The sequence below is a fragment of the Xyrauchen texanus genome, chromosome 4, assembly GCF_025860055.1.
Source record: "Xyrauchen texanus isolate HMW12.3.18 chromosome 4, RBS_HiC_50CHRs, whole genome shotgun sequence".
In the NCBI taxonomy this organism is placed as follows: Eukaryota; Metazoa; Chordata; class Actinopteri; order Cypriniformes; family Catostomidae; genus Xyrauchen; species Xyrauchen texanus.
In genome coordinates, this window is record NC_068279.1 from 2,723,177 (window position 1) to 2,742,113 (window position 18,937).

At 38.0% G+C, this 18,937-nt stretch overlaps 1 protein-coding gene across 3 annotated transcripts; it reads right to left on the minus strand.

Moving 5' to 3' along the window:
* Positions 1 to 477: 477 nt before the first annotated feature.
* Positions 478 to 18,550, minus strand: si:ch211-283g2.1 (sodium- and chloride-dependent GABA transporter ine). Of its 3 annotated transcripts, XM_052122617.1 has the most exons (13): positions 18,412 to 18,550; positions 17,304 to 17,438; positions 16,433 to 16,637; positions 15,029 to 15,161; positions 12,072 to 12,206; positions 11,557 to 11,660; positions 10,927 to 11,051; positions 10,702 to 10,814; positions 7,329 to 7,469; positions 3,865 to 3,964; positions 3,658 to 3,758; positions 2,753 to 2,920; positions 478 to 2,445 (listed from the first exon to the last, which is right to left on the minus strand). In XM_052122617.1, exons 1-13 carry the CDS (start codon positions 18,542 to 18,544, stop codon positions 2,287 to 2,289), a joined length of 1,752 nt encoding a protein of 583 aa, XP_051978577.1. In that variant the 5' UTR covers positions 18,545 to 18,550; the 3' UTR covers positions 478 to 2,286. The 3 variants fall into 3 exon arrangements, with proteins under 3 accessions (XP_051978577.1, XP_051978586.1, XP_051978595.1); XM_052122626.1 differs by lacking the exons at positions 17,304 to 17,438; positions 18,412 to 18,550 and adding an exon at positions 17,071 to 17,202; XM_052122635.1 differs by lacking the exon at positions 478 to 2,445 and having other exon boundaries at positions 2,795 to 2,920; positions 3,686 to 3,758.
* Between the last annotated feature and the right edge of the window lie 387 nt (positions 18,551 to 18,937).

Below are 18,937 nucleotides of genomic sequence, written 5' to 3' on the forward strand. Positions count from 1 at the left end.
AAGGAACATTTACTGTAAAAGCAAAAGGGTCAGCGTTATTGAGCATACAGAGGTTAAAGTTCACATTCTGAGCCCTAAAAGTGGGAGTTATCTCACGTTGCGATGTTATTAAATCATCACGGCCATAAAACAAAATGGGTAGAAGATATGACCGGCTTTAACTTCATTATCTTCTATTTGAGTGTAAAACAGCAGAGGGCCCAAATGTTTATTATTATTATTATTAATTAGTCATTAATTATTAAACTTTTGAATTGATAAGGAATCACAGCCAACCCTGTAGATAATAAATCTGACGAAAAGGGGTTCTAAAGTCTAAAGAGATACACTATCAATCAAATGTTTAGACACATATTTATGTTTCTCATGATCTTAAAAAATAAATATATATATATATATATATATACTTGTGTGTGTGAGGATATGTGTGTGAGAGTGTGTGTGAGTGTGAGTGAGTATGAGTATGTGTGTGTGAGTGTATATGTGGGAGTGTATGTGAATGTGTGAATATGTGTGTGTGTGAGTGAGTGTGTGTGAGAGAGTGTGTTTGAGAGTGTGTGAGAATGAGTTAGTGTGAGTGTGTGTTAGTATGTGTGTGTGAGAGTGTGTATGTGTCAGTGTGAGCGAGTGTGGGTATACGTGAGTGTGTGTGTGAGTGTATGTGAGTGTATGTGTTTGTGTGTGAGAGAGTGTGAGTATGTGAGTGTGTATGTGTGAGTGTGTTAGTATGTGTGTGTGTGAGAGAGTGTGAGTATGTGTGAGTGTATGTGAATGTGTGAGTATGTGTGTGTGTGTGTGTGAGAGTGAGTATGAGTATGTGTGTGTATGTGAATGTGTGAGTATGTGTGTGTGTGTGAGTGAGTGTGTGTGAGTGTGTTTGAGAGAGTGTGTGTGAGAATGAGTTAGTGTGAGTGTTTGTATGTGTGTGAGAGTGTGTATGTGTCAGTGTGAGAGAGTGTGGGTATATGTGAGTGTGTGTGTGAGTGTATGTGAGTGTATGTGAGTGTGTGAGAGAGTGTGAGTATGTGAGTGTGTATGTGTGAGTGTGTTAGTATGTGTGTGAGAGAATGTGAGTGAGTGTGTGTGTGTGAGAGTGTGAGTATGTGAGTGTGTATGTGTGAGTGTTTGTGTGTGTGAGTGTGTATGTGTGAGAGAGTGTGTATGTGTGTGAGAGTGTGTATGTGTGTGCGTGAGTGAGAGAGTGTGAGTATGTGTGTGTGTGTGTGTATGTGGGAGTGTATGTGTGTGTGTATAAAGGCTTATGCTTTAGACACAGAGTGGCTACTCACAATATGCTAAAATATAGATTTTATTAGAATATTCTGTCTTATATTATTCATCTATATATTGATTTAGAAGCCATTTTGATTTGTTTGAAATTATTTAAATAATACCATTCTTCCATTTTTGTTGTCCCATAGTTATAACTTCACAATTAATATAAAACACTGAAAAATATTAATAATAAAGAATGAGGTGTATCCAAATTTTGACTGTATATACCATGTGATATTCTGTCTAAAAGGAATGTTCCGGGTTCAATACAAGTGAAGCTCAATCGACAGCATTTGTGGCATAATGTTGATTACTACAAAAAATTATTTCAACTCATTCCTACTTTTATACAAAAACAAACAAAATACATTTTTGTGGTTATCAACATTATGTCGATTGAGCTTAACTTGTATTGAACCCGGAATATTCTGTAGATATGACGTGTGCAACAAATGAGTTAAAAAAGGGTTCTTTTGTTTATGAGGTTTGGATCGTTTTGTGCATTCAGATGTTATAAAGTGCATTTATAAAGGCTTCCGTTCACACACTTTTCGACCAATGAATTTCCGAGATAAGCTGATTCAATCTCTGATTCGCTAATGAATCATTCAGACCAATACATTGAAAAAAAGGAATCACTTCCAAATCAGACAAACATGTCTTTATACTCTAAACGAGCAAATTCTAGCCAATGAAATATTGAACTGCAGAGCTTACAACTATTTTATTTCTGGAATGCTCCAAGACTTAATTACCTTTCCAGACAGTGAAATCACAATTTAAAAAATGGTCCCCATGACTGTACACTTAAGAAAAGAAATGTTTATAACTTCCCCAAATGGACCAGCCAACAGTAGGTTTCTCTGAATTTGTCGAAACTGATATTTGGGCCTAAATTTCAAACCCAACTGTGTTCAAACATCCATAAATAATCCTTCACATCACAGTCTGTATGGCAGCTGGACTAGATCAGGGCCAAAGTCAGGCTTAGTCCCCAGGATAAATAGTAGTTCATAAATTAGTCTGGATTGGAGGTTTTTCAGGTAGAGGTACAGCCGTGCCAATGACAACAACGTTGGGTATCACCTCCATAACGGCTCCTTTCTGCAAGTAATACGGGCTCTCTGATTCTTTGTCCAGAGAAAATGGTGTGATGGACTTCTTCAGTCTCTGAAAAGAGAAACAAATAGAAAATGCATTGAATTATATGTTCACAGATCAATTTCATATGTATGAGAAACACTTAAATGTATGGGGGTCATTCTCAAGGAGCAGCGCTATTCGTGCTGAGCTTTCAATATATATTGTTTGCCCATTTCAGACCCAGAGTATCAGGGTCAACCTATGCCAATTCTAAATAGCTATTTTATTGTTACTTAACCCTTAGAGTGAAAGTGAACCATGGACGGATAAAACAAAAACACGCATGCATAGATGACGTGCATATACACATTCAGAGCGTGTTGAGTAACTGTACCTCAGTGAACGAGCCGGGCAGAACCCAGAGTGTGTGCACAGCCCCCAGTGGAATCCAGATAATAGATGCCATAGCGATGAGCCAGCCGACCCCCTGAGCCCAAGGTGGGTATTCATAATTCTCATATCGAGCTGGTTTAAACTGAATCACTGAGAACACTAGAATAACCTGGAGAACATGGGAACATGGTGAAGTGTGAAACATGAATGCAACTGTGTGTATTAATGACACTAATAATGATGTTTATCTGTATTTGGGCTGTTGGCATGTCCTGGCATGCATTTTGATAATTATTTGCTAATTCTCCATGTAGCTTTTAGAACCTCTTTTTAACAACATGACATTTGTCTCGCTGTAAGACCATTAAAAATGAACTAGTAAAGTTAAAGCAGTGACCGGCTATAGGACCCAAGACACACACACATTTAAAGGAATATTCTGGGTTCAATACCAGTTAAGCTCAATCAGCAGCATTTGTGGCATATTGTTGATTACCACAAAAATGGATTTAGACGAATCGTCGTTTTCTTTTATAAAAAGCAAGAATGGAGGTTACAGTGAGACACTTACAATGCAAGTCAATGGGGCCAATATTTGGAGGGTTTACATGCATGAATGTGAAGCACTTCCATTAATTCTTCTGTATTATTTGAGCTGTAAAGTTGTTTAAATTGTCATTTTTACAGCCGTTTTAAAAATGTCCCCCATTCACTTCCATTGTAAGTGCCTCACTGTAACGCAGATATTTTTTTAAAGAATAAGGACGGACAAGTCAAAATAAATGTGTTGTATTGAAGACGGAATATTCCTTTAATATACATATTAACAAAAAATGTCCATAGACACATAATAAGTCCATTACAATTCATTACAGGAAAAATCAGGAATATTATACCAGCACTCACAGTGATCAAAACAGGACAAACCACCCACCAACAAACCCTGAAGAAGATGTTGGGTCTCTTTCCCGTCATCTCTATTAAGTTACTGGAGAGACGCTTCACACCTGTTTAAAAGACAGCTCAAAATAACCAAGACGTTTTCATCTTAAAATGTGCCATGCTTGACGAAATGGATATCAAGAACGAAGATGTGACATTTTGTTCTCTCACCGTAGAGCCAGCACACGCCAATCACCTCAAAAAAGGCCAAGAACATGATGGACACGATAGCGGTGTAATGATCCATCAACTGGAACACATAGATCCCAACCTGAGATAACAGATTAAACATTAAAAAACATCTGTCGCATGAACAGTTAAAACCGCCCCATTGAGGAATAATTATGTGCAATACACAGCTTAGTCTATTCCTCTTCTGCCATTACATTCCCTTGCACTATCTGTATATAACAGATTTGTATTTGTACATGCGTATATACAGAATATATATTTTTTGTCTTATTGTCTATGCCTTGTATGTGTACAGTGAGCATAATTGGCAATAAAGCCAAGTGCACTCAACTTAATACAAAGCAATATATATTTGTAAATATTGTAGTAATAAATTATTACTTATACAGTAAATATATAGTATAAGTAATAATATTTGTTGGGCAGTGGGGGCTCAGTGGTTGAGGCTCAGGGTTACTGACCAGAAGGTTGGGGGTTCAAGCCCCAGCACCACCAATATGCCACTGTTGGGCCCTTGAGCAAGGCCCTTAACCCTATCTGCTCCAGGGGTGCCATATCATGGCTGACCTTGCACTCTGACCCCAACTTAACTGGATATGTGAAAACTAATACATTTCACTGTATATATGCAAAAAACTGTGTGTATAATGTGTGACCACAATAAAGGATTCTATTCTATAATATTATTTGGATTTAGTACAATGACAATATAAAAGTCACTTTCTTAAATTTTGCAAGCAGAATGTTGTCTTTATAATAATAATTAATAATTCCTTGCATTTATATAGCGCATTTTCTAGGCACTCAAAGCACTTTACACAGTATAGGGGAATCTCCTCAACCACCACCAGTGTGCAGCAGCCACAGTGTGCCAGAACACCCACCACACACCAGCCACTGGTGGAGAGGAGAGAGCACAGCCATATAGCCAATTCAGGGATGGAGATTAATACAATGCCATGATAGATAGGGGCCAATGGCGGGTATTTGGCCAGGACACCAGGGTGAAACCCCTACTGTTTACGAGAAGTGTTCTGGGATTTTTAATGACCACAGAGAGTCAGGACCTCGGTTTAACATCTCATCCGAAGGATGGTGCCTTTTTTACAGTATAGTGTCCCCGTCACTATACTGGGGCATTAGGACCCACACAGACCATAGGGTGAGCACCCCCTGCTGGCCTCCCTAATACCACTTCCAGCAGCAACCTTGGTTTTCCCAGGAGGTCTCCCATCCAGGTACTGGCCAAGCTCAACCTTGCTTAGCTTTAGTGGGCAACCAGGAAAGAGATGCAGGGTGATATGGCTGCCGGCATAGCATGCCTCCATTTTTCTCTTTAGAGTCTTTATACATGAAAATATCTAGTTGGGTCAATATTTTAGGATGTGGGTCCCTCTCAATAGGACCATTATACATGGGGGTCATTGTCATCAAAAAGTTGAATAACTCCTGTTTTAACTAAATACAAAAGAAATCAACTTATAATATATGGAGGGCCAAATAACTTAATTAAATATAATGCTAATATGATAATATCATTTTAATTAATGTGTATAAATATTAACATATTTTTAATTGATTATTAAATACATAATGCAATCGTTAAAAATATATAAAATAATTCATTTATTCATGAAATCACTAAATGTCCCTTGTATTTTCGAAATATTCTTGTGCTGATTTTTCATTTCAGCGCAACATGATGTTGATTCTGTGAGAGGAGGTCATTATGGAAGAGGACATCCTACTTTGACATGCCAATAACTGTAACTTTGAAAATGGCAAGACACAAAGCTCTTTCTTAAAAGAACATTCTGGTTCAATATAAATTAAGCTCAATCGACAGCACTTGTGGCATAATGATGATTAAGACAAAAAAAAAATAATAATAATTTAGATTTGTCCTTCCTTTTCTTTAAAAAATAAAAAAGCAAAATCTGTGTTCCAGAAAGGCAGGGATGGATTACCAACCAGGCCAATGCGGCCAGTGTCCAGGGGCCCTTGACTGCCCGGGGGGGCCCTGGGCTTTAAGGTTGCGGGACCTAGTTTGGCGATCCCCCTGCTCGAAAACCCATCAACAACTTTTGGGCATGAAAATGAAACCTCCACCCCCAACTTTTGGAGGGGGACCCTTTGAGATAATTGGCCCTGGGGCCTTTGCCAGTCATAATCCGTGAACATCCCTGCAGTGTGGCACTTATAATGGAAGTCAATGGGGCCAATCTGTAAATGTTAAAATACTCACTGTTTCAAAAGTATAAACACAAGACGTAAACAACATGTGTTAACATTATTTTATAGTAATAACGTAACTTACTAATCATTTCTGTGTAGTTATATCCAATTTTACAACTTTGTCGTCAAGACAACATTGTCAACAAATGCTAAAACCCTACAACAACCACAAAAATGTTAATTTAAAAATGTTTACAGCTACACAAGTTTTACCAGAATAATTTATTTAAGTTCTTTACAAAATTATAAACTTCACGTTTCTGCCTTTAAACCCTCCAAAAATTGGCCCCATTGACTTCCATTGTAAGTGCCTCACTGGAACACAGATTTTTGCTTTTTTTAAATAAAAGGAGGAACGAGTCAAAATAATAATGATAATAATAAGAAAAAAAAAGCTGAAATGGAGGTCCCAGTGAGACACTTACAATGGAAGTCAATGGGGCCAATTTTTGGAGGGTTTACATTAACATTTACATTTATGCATTTGGCAGACACTTTTATCCAAAGCGACTTATAGTGCACTTAATTACAGGGACAATCCGGAGCAACCTGGAGTTAAGTGTCTTGCTCAAGGACACAATGGTGGTGGCTGTGGGGATCGAACCAGCAACCTACTGATTACCAGTTTACCAGTTATGTGCTTTAGCTCACTATACCACCACCACTCTAAAGGCAGAAACGTTTAAATGCAGAAACGTGAAGTTAATAATTTTCTAATTTTGTACAATAAATCTTCTGTTAAGCTCTAAAGTTGTTTAAATTGTCATGTTTTCAGTTATTTTAGGGTTTTTTGACTACATCATCATTATGGCATTGACTGTCATTGTAAGTGCCTCACTGCAAGTGCCTCACTTTTTCTTTTTTTTTTCTTTTTTAAATAAAAGTAGGAATGAGTTGAAATATTTTTTTGTGGTAACCAACATTATGCCACAAATGCAGCCGATTGAGCTTAACTTGTTCTGAACCCGGAATATTCCTTTAATTGAAAAATCAACCCAAAGATAAAGCTAAAATAAAAATGGACACTAAATGAAATTCAAGGGACGTTTATTTATTTAGGCCTAGTGATTTAATGATTTCCTTAATAATTTTATGTATTTATTTAACATTTGATCATGTATTTAAAAGTTTAATTATGTATTGATTCAACTTTGAGTAATTTGGACCTCCTAAAAATAAACAAACGAAATAAATAAAGATATTCAAACCTGCATAACATGAGGGATGCCCAGAAGGAAAGCTGCACCGCACACTGCAAGCACAAGGAACTCCTTGCGTCTGAGATATTTGAGTATGGGTTGACTGTAGCTGTCGAGCAGACTGGTCACCATTACCTCGGCCATAGCAAACTACACAACAGACAGACACGTGCACGAAAGCAACAGAAGACAACAACATACGGTAAAGTTTAACATCATGCACATGTATATATTATGGAATGTTTGCTGAATGTTAACTTCTATCTTCGAGTGTGACTAAAGCAAACATGTATGCTAGTGTTGCCTAGTGTTTCATTTGGAAAGCAATTTGAACAAAGATTGATCGCATTTTATGAATTCAATCAGAAATGTAACAGTTTTAATCACGAAACAATGAAAATTTTACGAAATATGCTTTCGTTAAATTTTTATAAAAAATATAATGTCGTTCCTTCTTTCTGCCTGACTTACGAGTACATTTTGACCAGGCGACATTTTTGTTTACTAAGTTGCCATGACAACTAGGTTCGCGCCTTCCAACGGCTTCGGAGAATAGAGCGCGAAAATGCGAAGCTAGCGGTTTTCCCTGGCCTCAGACTTGGAAAAGCTGTTTTAGATGAACCCATCAGCATTGGAGGAGATTTTAGGACTGTAGACTGACATTCAGGTGAAGGCGAGGGCATTTTATGGACAGTTTTGGAACCTTCTCGCTGAAGAAGTATCCAAATATCAGAAAATGTGCCAACTCATTGAAAGCACTGTTTGGCTTAACTTATTTATGTGAATCAGCCTTTCCTCACATGACGTTTATTAAATCAAAACACCGGTCCACCATGACTAATGACAGTTTGGAGGCCTGTTTGAGACTAGCTACCAACATCTACTGCCCGGATTATGCAAAACTGCCTGATTCTCTTCAGTTTAAGTCATCAGAATAAGGTAAATGCCCTGGCTATTGTAATCTATTGTGCTGTAGGTGTTTTTGAGTTAAGTGTTAAAACTAAATGATGTCATCATTGAACATTATTAGAATGTTTTTTTTTTATTAATTAGAAGGTGAATTCCATGTAGGGATACATGCAGTACTCCGAACGAGCGTTTTCTTTTAAATGAAACTGTGTGTATTTTTTAGTTGGTAGATCTTATTGAGTTGGTCATTTAAAAGTAGATCATCACGCAAAAAAGTGTAAACACCCCTGCTCTAGAGACGGTTGTGCATGAAAATCCCATGACAGTGTTGCCAACTATTTTCAATGAAAAGTAGCTAAAGCCTGCTCGATTCGAAAAGTAGCTAAATGTCGCCAGATGACGTCATGCGTCATTAGCATATTAATGACGTCATCGCGTCGTATTTGCATTCTGCCTAATTTGTCGTTACTGTAGCCTACTTCAGTTTATAATAACGGTTATCTCCCCTAAACCGTGCTCATACTGTTGTTATATAAGTATATAGCCGAATGTCCAGTAAAACGGTTCTCAATTACATATTTTCTGTTAGACAACGGAACGGAACTTAGCTAACGTTACATGTTTATGAGTTTGAAGAAGGTTTATTGTTGTGTTTGGATAAGTAAAATGTATAGAGTCTGTAAATATAGGATCTGAAGTCGGAGAGTACAGAAACCGAACCGGAATGAACTAAAACTCTGATTAGTAGTGAATATAAGTGCATGCCAAGAAAAAACGGTCAAATTAAATGTTTTGAATTAAAACAAAGGAGAAGGCAGCTGCTATGTGATCACTGATTGGTTCCTGCTAACACAGCGTGCACATGCGCAGCTCATTCATGTCTATGTCCGCTGGCGTGCAGTCAACGGAATGTGCTGCTCCTCTCAGCCGCTCACTGAACAGAGCAGACGCAGCGGGGAAGTAAGACCTCACGCTTGCAGTACTGGCGATATTTGGAATTTGGAAAGTTGCTAAGGTTTGTCCAAAACGTCGCTAGATTTGTCGCTAGTCGCTTTTTTGAAAAAATGTCGCTAAAGGGGTCTGAAAAGTCGCTAAAAATAGCGACAAAGTCGCTAAGTTGGCAACAATTATCCCAGGAGATCAGCAATTACAGAAATACTCAAACCAGCTCGTATGGCACCAACAATCATGCCACTGTCCCAATCACTGAGATCACATTTTTTTCCCCATTCTGATGGTTGATGTGAACATGAACTGAACCTCCAGACCCGTATCTGCATGATTTTATACATTACACTACTGCCACATGATTGGCTGATTAGATAATCGCACGAATGAGTAGGTGTACTTATTAATGTAGCTGGTGTATACATTGGTCAATGACAAGACAAAAAATGTTTTGTCCGCATCTAATAAATTATTCAAAAATACATTACAAATGCAATTCACACAAAGCAATTACACCTCTTCTAAGATGAACATGTTTTCAAATACTAAGTTCAAAATCATTTTGATATTTTTTCTGTGGCTTAAAGTAAAACATGTCATGTGGTGCAACCGCCCAGAGACAGTAAAAAGACAATTCAAGTCTCATTAAAAGCTGAAATTCTTGAAAAAATAAAATGTTGGCATGACTTGTGCTGAATAATCTTTTATTATTATTTCTTTAAAAAAAATGCATTGAAACTGTTTTATTTTAAAATACAATACATTTTTGAAAAACTTTAGTTCATCAAATCAAAGTCATGTGGTGTACTGAATGTAGAAATTTTGTTGTCATGTTACAAAAATCATAAAACAGAGAAGCTCGCTTTAGTCCCAAAAGACTGTATGTGAAAACGTAAAACAAATCATAATTTTGTCATATCATTATGAATGATGAAAACTGAAAAGGCACGTTTTGTTCAGGTCATTTGGTGAAACCGTGAGAAAACGTGTTGATATTCTTGACTTCTTGAAAAATTATGAAGTTGGGTACACTCATGCATTCAAGGTGCAAGGACACTATTTTAATACCTTTTACTTGATGGTTGCACCACATGACATTATAAGTCATTATTAAGTCTTTAAATAATTGATGTCATAAAGAGTCATGAACATAATGTCACAATGCAAAAGTCTAAAATGGTGTTGCAATAGACAAAATATCATTTATTTTTAATTTGTGTGACCCAAAAAAATTCTTGATAGATTTCGTGATTCGTGAGAACCCCAAAATGATTTAATGAGCCATGTTTAATCAAACATCGGTTTGCTAACAGTAACAGCAGGTGTGTGACTTTGAACTGTTGTAAATGACAAGTAGCATTAAAGAATTGACAAATGTCAATCAGTCCATTGTTACGTATTTACACCTTGACCTCGGTTTCTGAATTTATGGCTACAATGAAGATTAATTTCAGGACCTCACATGTTGTGTAGCACTGATCACATACTGATGTGTTCATATGAAAAGCTTGTGTTGTTGTCATACCTGACTGTCGAGGCCGAGGCAGAGTAGCATGAAAAAGAAGAGTACGGCCCACAGAGGAGCGACAGGCATCGTTACAAAGGCTTGTGGGTAAACTACAAACACCAGCCCTGGTCCTGTAGAATATGTATGAAACAAACCAGATTCGTCACCAATACAACTAGTTACTTGATGTAAATGATCAAAGACAACCGTGTAAAATGAATCAACCTTAGCGCTGAAACCCACCATCGACTGCAATCTCACTGACTGGCACGTTCTGAAGGTGAGACATGTAACCAAATGCAGAGAAAATGACAAATCCAGCAAAAATGCTTGTGGCAGAATTTGTGATGGCAATGGCCAGAGTGTCTCTACAGTAAACAAGACATGAATTTAAGGATGAATATGAAAATAAATCAACATCAACATGCCATATATATTGAAAATCTCTAGAAATATTTTGAGGTTAAAGTTCTCTATGCAAATTGAGCCACGATCACATGACGTAAAATGCGTATAAAAACATGATAATAAATTATTACGAATAATGAGTGAATTTGCACTGGGGCCCATAAGATCCTAGTTACACCACTGCCTCCAGAAATATTTGTGTACGCACATTGAACATCATCTAAATTCACCATATTTTACCATATCATATTTTTTTTTATCTCCATCCCTGAATTGGCTACATCACTCTACTCTCTCCTCCCCACCAATAGCTGGTGTGTGGTGGGCATTCTGGCGCACTATGGCTGCCGTCGCTTCATCCATATGCTATGTAAAGTGCTTTGAGTGCCTAGAAAAGCGCTATATATGTAAGGAATTATTATTATTATTATTATTGTGCTATGTAAATACGTAATGTCTTCTTACTTGAGGATATTGTTGTTGAAGGAGTTGTAGCTGGACATCGCCATCAAAGAGCCGAAGCCAATCCCAATGGAGTTAAAGATCTGAGCTGCTGCATTAACCCATACCTAAAACAATGTAAATATAAAAACACCACATCATGTACAAATAAGTGCCAACTTTCTTCCATCTAAAACTCTAAAAAGCGTCTCAGGATGCACCTCATGAGTCTACAGAGCTGGGTTCAGACAAAGAGTGACTACTTTGAAGAAGCTCAAATATATATAGTTTAAGTTTATATATAGTTTTGATTTGTTGAAAATGTTTTGGTCAATGCATAATTCCATTCGTCCATTTCAAAGTTAACATACAGTATATCCTTATAAAATTAGAAAATAGTACAAAATAATAAATGAGTAGGTGTCTTCAAACTTTTGAATTGTAGTCTAGGACTATTACATGCCAATTTCACAAAATTTGACACCTAATGTGAACCTATTGATTTTATCTCTTAAATATCAAAATTTTCTCATGCTCACCTCTACATTGAGCAGTTTATCCCACTCTGGTATGATGAAGAATCGAATACCGTCCATAGCTCCAGGCAGCTGCACGTTATTGATCAACAGAGCCAAAAGTATCACATAAGGGAACAGAGCTGTGAAATACACCACCTGTGAAAAAAATGGCACTTATATAGAGCTTTTTTAACCTTAGCGGTTTTCATTGTGACTCATTCACCCATTCACACACCAATGGTGGCAGAGCTGCCATGCAGTGCGCTAGCCTGACATTGGGAGGAACTTGGCATGTGGAGTCATGTGGGCCAGGAATCGAACCGCCAACCCTGTGATTTGTGGCCTATATACCACCTGCGCCACAGCCACCCCCCCCCAAAAAATATATATATATTTTGCATAATAAAAAACATATTAGGATCACGTGAGCTCTACTATCTTCTCTCATATTGGCTGTCGCTCCCGAAAGTCACTCTTCATTTGCATAATTTCTCAACTTTGTCACGTTGCTGGACACACCCACTTCCAGTCACCAAAGGTCACCGTTGCTCGTGTTGCTGGAAGTTGCCAGCTCTCATTGTAAATGAATAAGATGAGGTTGTTTTGTCGCTGCGTGTCGCTGGCAGTGTGAACGCAGCTTTAGTGAGACTTTTACATGATGGGGAGGAGGCGCATGGGCCATTTCGACTTCTTCATAAATTGGTGTGAGAAGTCAAATCTTCTTTTAAATAATAGTAAAACAAAGGAAATGTCCATTGATTTAAGACAGCTGCAATCCTCAAACACTACATTTATCACATGAAGCCAACACAACTTACAAATTATAAATACCATGGTGCTTGATCATAAGATTAAATGGGACCTGTGGACTGATCATTGAAGCACGAAGACACAACAAAAAATGTACATCTTAAAGAAACTGTTATCTTTTAATGTCCACAACAATATGCTTCAGGTGTTTTATTGTGCTTTTATCAAAAGTGCATTGACCTTTAGTATCATTAGCTGGTTCGGAAATGCCACTGAGAAACAGAAAAAGACACTGTATCAACGGCCAGTAAACTGTTGGGGATTACATTTCCAAGTATGGAATGTATCTACAGAAAGAGAGTGATAAACAAGGCAAATGGCATTGTGGGTGACAAATGGCATCCCCTTGTCTATTCGTTTAAACTGTTGCCATTTGGTCAACGGTACTGTCCTCCTCGATTTACTAAAAACAGATCCAGATTATAATTTGTTCTTCAAGACATTACATTTTTAAATGGGTAATGCAAAAACAGATAGGAGGTCCTGCTAGTCTGGTAATCTTATTTTGTTGCAAGGTGCACGGTAAGGGTGTGTCAGGGTTTCCGTTGTCCGGTAATTACCGGACATTGGCCGGTAAAAAAATTAAATGTCCGACAAAATTAAATCTCTCCGGTCAAATTGTCCGATTAAAATTGCCTAATAATCCCGTCCCCCTATCACAATCTGAATTTGAGAATAAGCCTAAAATGTATAAAGCAAAAATACACCGATCTTTTGCTATGTTATAAAGGAACAGGCTCTATCGTTTGAAAGTTATGAAACAACATCGCATGCTGCATTTCAAATAAAGCGCACGCCTAAAACGGCTGCAATATAGACCTAAACAACGAACGATTGAGTGAGACGTTTCAAATATGGCCAGGCCCAGGCAGACTAGCTTTAAAAGCTTTTTTCAGAGGCCAGACGATGGTGAATCAGGAACATCTCATTATAGATAGATCAGTGCTTCTAATCCGCGCATTCGTGCAGTTTTTTTCTCTATCATCAAAACTGAATAGCCTATGTTCATCAGTGCATGGTTACAGTCTATATCAAGCAGGGACACGTTTGTGTGCATTTTATTTTGTGATTTCACCGAATTAATAGAGAGTCTCCGCAACGGCGATAGATTGAAACGCTGCATCCTAGTGAAGATTACGCAACTCGCGCAGCGCGTCGTCCATGCAACTGATAGCAGCGGACACGAGGCTCAGCTTGATTTCAAAAACAACAGATTTTAGCGCTAGATCTCTTATTTAATAACGGACTAAATGAATGATCTGCTAGTTAACTGGAGATGTTTTATTTATTTGTATTAGGTACATCCGTGCCTCAATGTTTCAAAAGTGAATGTGTGTGAAACCACAGTAAAAAACAATTGCCGTTGATTGACGCCAATCGGACGTTCATGTTTTTTTTTTCGTCTATTTGAAAGTTAAGCTAATAATAATATGTTGCATTCTATACGGCCTGATTATGTCATTTTTTAAGTTACATAGACTGCCTCCAGTTTTCCTCAACTTGACTAATTAAGAGGCGATATATTTGACCGGCATATCATCAAAATGTCCGTAAAACGAAACCTGACCGGCACCATTTTTTTCTAGCAGAAACTCTGGGGTGTGTGTATATGAATGTCCATTGGTGACTGTTTGTTGTGATGAAATGCCATGCGAATATACTGCAAACAAAACTTCCCTACATTGACAAATAAAGTCTAACTAACTCAGATTATTTCACATAATCTTTCTCTCTCTTTATACATATATAAAGGGAGCCTCCTAGTTAGAGCACCCACCTCCCACGAATGAGAACGAGAGCGTCACATTGGTGCCGTGACCCGGATGGGAGTGAGGTTTAGGGGGGTGAATGTAACGGGAGCCAGCTGGTAGATAGCTGTGCAGTGTGTAAACCTCACTCTCCTGACCTCAAGAGGTGCACTAGCGACTGACGCTAGAGGCTGTAGCCTTTAGCCTCCTTGTTATAGCACCCGCCTCGGACCTAGGTTTCGAGTCCCGTACGTAGCGGGTAGAACGAGAGCGTCACACATATACATGCACAACCACAGTCAATCTTCATTTTAGAAACTTTAACATGTAAACTACATGAATTCATCAGCAGAAATGATTGTATTGAGACTCCGTGCAGCATAATGATGAGTGATGTATTCTCCACTCATCACATCTCACCTTCCCAGTTGATTTGACCCCTTTAAAGATGCAAAGGTAGACGAGGATCCAGGCCAGTAGCAGCAGAAGGAAGAGTTCCCACCGTAATATTCCCGTCTCGTCCACACCGCTGGTCCTCTGCAGAACCTTAAAACTAACAGAGCCCAACACACACAAGTTTATAGACCCAAGATCTTCCCCTGAAAAAACTTTCCCATAAAAAGAGTGGTTAATTCACTGTGTAGTCACTAATTTCAAGTATGCCGTTGACTGCATAATCCAGTCAAGTATATAACCAACTGCAACCTATGCCAGTTAGACAGCAATTGATAGTCAACTGACCACTGCCTACATATCTTCAGTCTTTTAATATGAAATATGCACAAACTAATGCCAACTAAAACCTACCATTGCCTACATCCCTGCAGTCCATTTTGAATGGACTATAAAGACTTTTAATCTCCAGCCTTACAAATTAATGAATTAACACTTCCTTAGAGCAGAGGAGGTTGGGCTCCCCAGCTGAGTACAGTTCCTCTCAAGGTTTTTTCTCACCACTAACTATACATCCTGTGGAGTTTTTTTGCTACTCTGAAACAATGTGAATTGTGAAGAGAAGAGAACAGAGGCTCTTCTCCTGTTATTTCAAGTTGTTTTAGCTTGATTTGTCAAGATGACACAAGAAGAGAAGGGAATGGGGATCATGATGACACGAGTAGAGAAGGGAAGGAACAACAAGACAAAAATGACTTGACAAAGCATACTATAACCTAGGAGTAGTATTTAAAAGTTCAGAGCCTGCAATTTTCAGAAAATCCAAAATGGCCAACTATAATTATGAAAGTTGTCCGGCTTGATTAGAACTATATGTAACAATTTTGGTGACTGTAGGTGAAAATGGGGGTCTTACTCACCCATTTTATGGGGGTGCTACAGCTATGAACATGACCCATAAAAGCCACATCAAGCTGATCAGCCCTCATTACCAAACATACAGCTGAATTGTCACCAAATCACACAATGCATATAATGAGTGCATAAGGAATTTCCTGTTTTAAATTTTTCACCATAAATGTATTGCTTCGCCATGGTGATACCGTTCAAAATGGCAAAAATTTGTTTGCGATTAAGCATACAATCTACAATGTCTTGGCATGATGTTGCACAAATTTTATGCCAGTCACACGAGTATTTAAATGTTCAGAGCCTGCTATTTTCAGAAAATCCAAAATGGCCGACCTCCTATTGACTGTAAGTATGAATGATGTTCGGCATTATGAGAGCTGTATATACACCAAATTTGGTAGTTCTACAGAGACCCCCCCGTTACAAGAGAAAAGGAAAAAAAGTGATGAGACTAGATGAGAAGAGAAATGTAAAAAAAGAGACAAGACCAGAAGAGATGAGAAGAGGTTTTGAACACACTTGAAGAACTGTTGGCTGGCGGTGGATGATGACGAGCTGTTGGTCACACGGTCTGTGCAGTTTGCAGTATTCCAGGTGTTGTTACAGTTCTGCCAAAGCAGCTCACTCCGAAAAGAGCTGAACATGTAGTAAAGCGCCCATGTGATGATTATATTATAATACGAGCACATGATGAAAGAGATGGCCACTGTTGCCATGCCCACACCTGAGGAATATATTATAAAGTTATACTTTGACCAGATATTGATCCAGTCATGAATCATACTGTATCATGTCATACTGTCATATTGTCGTATCATTTACTGTATATTGTGCCTATGTGATCAAGTAAATGTTCAGCAAGTTTTCCAAAAACAATTTCTAGTTATATATATATATATATATATATATATATATATATATATATATACTAGATTCTCGCCTCCTCCTTTCCATTGATCACTTTACAAACATATTATAAAACATTTAGAGTTTAAAAATATTTACATATATATATATATATAATGTAAATATTTTTAAACTCTAAATGTTTTATAATATGTTTGTAAAGTGATCAATGGAAAGGAGGAGGCGAGAACCGGCTTGACGATATAAATAATGGTTTAATGATAAACTTAAAAGACAACATAAACACACACATGACGGACATGTCCGTAAACGTTCTCTCTCTCTCGCACGATCCTCTGCAGTCGACCTTTATCCCGCACGGAGGCTTGATTAGCCTAATACGTGACCGGGTGTGTAGGATCACGACCCGGCCCCGCCCTCCGCCCTGCCACAATGTTATTCAACAAAATACAATTGCACTTGTAATCAACAACACAGATTAAATGTCATGCTTATACACATATTTTAAACAGTGGACTGTTACCTTTGAACAGGGGACAGGCTTTGGTCAGGGCCAGGACAGGCCCCCTTCTCAGGTACTGACCCAGAGTCAGCTCCATGTGTAACAGGGGGATGCCCAGTACCACCAACATTAGCAGGTAAGGCACCAGGAACGCACCTGCAAAAATCAGCTACCCCATCAGTAACAATGAAAAAATACTCATTGAGGAATATGTGCATGCATGCATTCATAGATGATTGAAACAAATGTTGAACTTGTTTTGATGGGTGTTAAGCATCCAGAAAACATATTAGCTACATGTAAACATTATATATCAGTGTAATCGCAAGTTCAGTGCGGTGTGAGAGAATGATTGCAGTGTCATAGTTATGCAAGCCAATCTTACACACCATTACAGTTACAGATAAACTCAGCTCTTATAATCTCTCTTTATCTCACGTGCGGACAAATGTTTTTGTAACGTTACAGATTTAAAGGTTCTAGGTGAAATTGATAAACTACAACAACAACAGAAGATAACAAAACACACTGTCATTGTTACGATTTTTATTTTCATGTTTTCATGTGCATGGCTTCATAACACTGGATTTCTACACCAAGCTTTTTCTCATGTATTGTATTGAACAATATGCAATAAGATGTCAATACATGAGACTGAGTGTGAAGAGTCAAAATAAAGGACTTTTGCATTTCTGTAGTAATCTGTGAGAGCAGTTTCACGTTATATTGTAATTTGAGATCTCACTTGGGTTGGAGTCCAGTTTAAACCAGCTAAGAAAAGAAAACCACTTTAGGCTTCTGTAATCAAAAATTACATGTCCCTGATAATATAGTTATACAATTTCCACAAAAAAACATGGTAATATCATGGTACTTTTAGGCACTTTCTTTGGCAAGACCAGCATAAACCACCACAAAGTGGTTTGCAGGTCTTCGCTGGTTTAAGATGTTTTAGCTGCCCTCCCAGCTTTGCCTTCGGCTGGTTTCTGAGCCTGGTCAAGCTGGTTGGCCAACTGGTCTCCAAGCCTGACCAGTTCAGAAGTGTCCAAAAACCATAAAAACTGACCAGCCTAACCACCTTAGACAGGTTTAAGCTGTTATTTTCTATTCGCCAGAATCTATCTCTTACCTCCACCACTCCTGTAGCACAGGTATGGGAACCTCCAGACATTCCCCAAACCTACAGCACAGCCAATCCCGGCCAGAGTGAACTCAATCTGCCTGCTCCATGTGGGTCTGTCTGCATCCTGCTCCACTGCCATGGTCTTCTCCAGATGGATTTAGTGGTGTGAAGGTAAACTGAGATTGCAAGGGAATGTCATGACAGTTGTTTAATGATTGTTTAGGAACTGTAATGATTAGCTGAGAGGTATAAAGCGGTGAAGAGCGTAACAGTAAAATCTATGAGCTTGAATGGACTCCAGCCTGAATAGATGATAGGAAGCTTGTGTTGATGCCATTAGTAAAGATTCTGTTATTATTGCATGCTTTACTGCTGGAAAGATTCTCAAATTCTGAGAATAACTGTTAATTATTGGCTGGAAAGTATTATCACTTCAGAGTAACCAATTTGAAAAGAGAGAAAAGTTATAGTTAGATTTATAATAGCAACAAACATATATATATATATATATATATATATATATATATATATA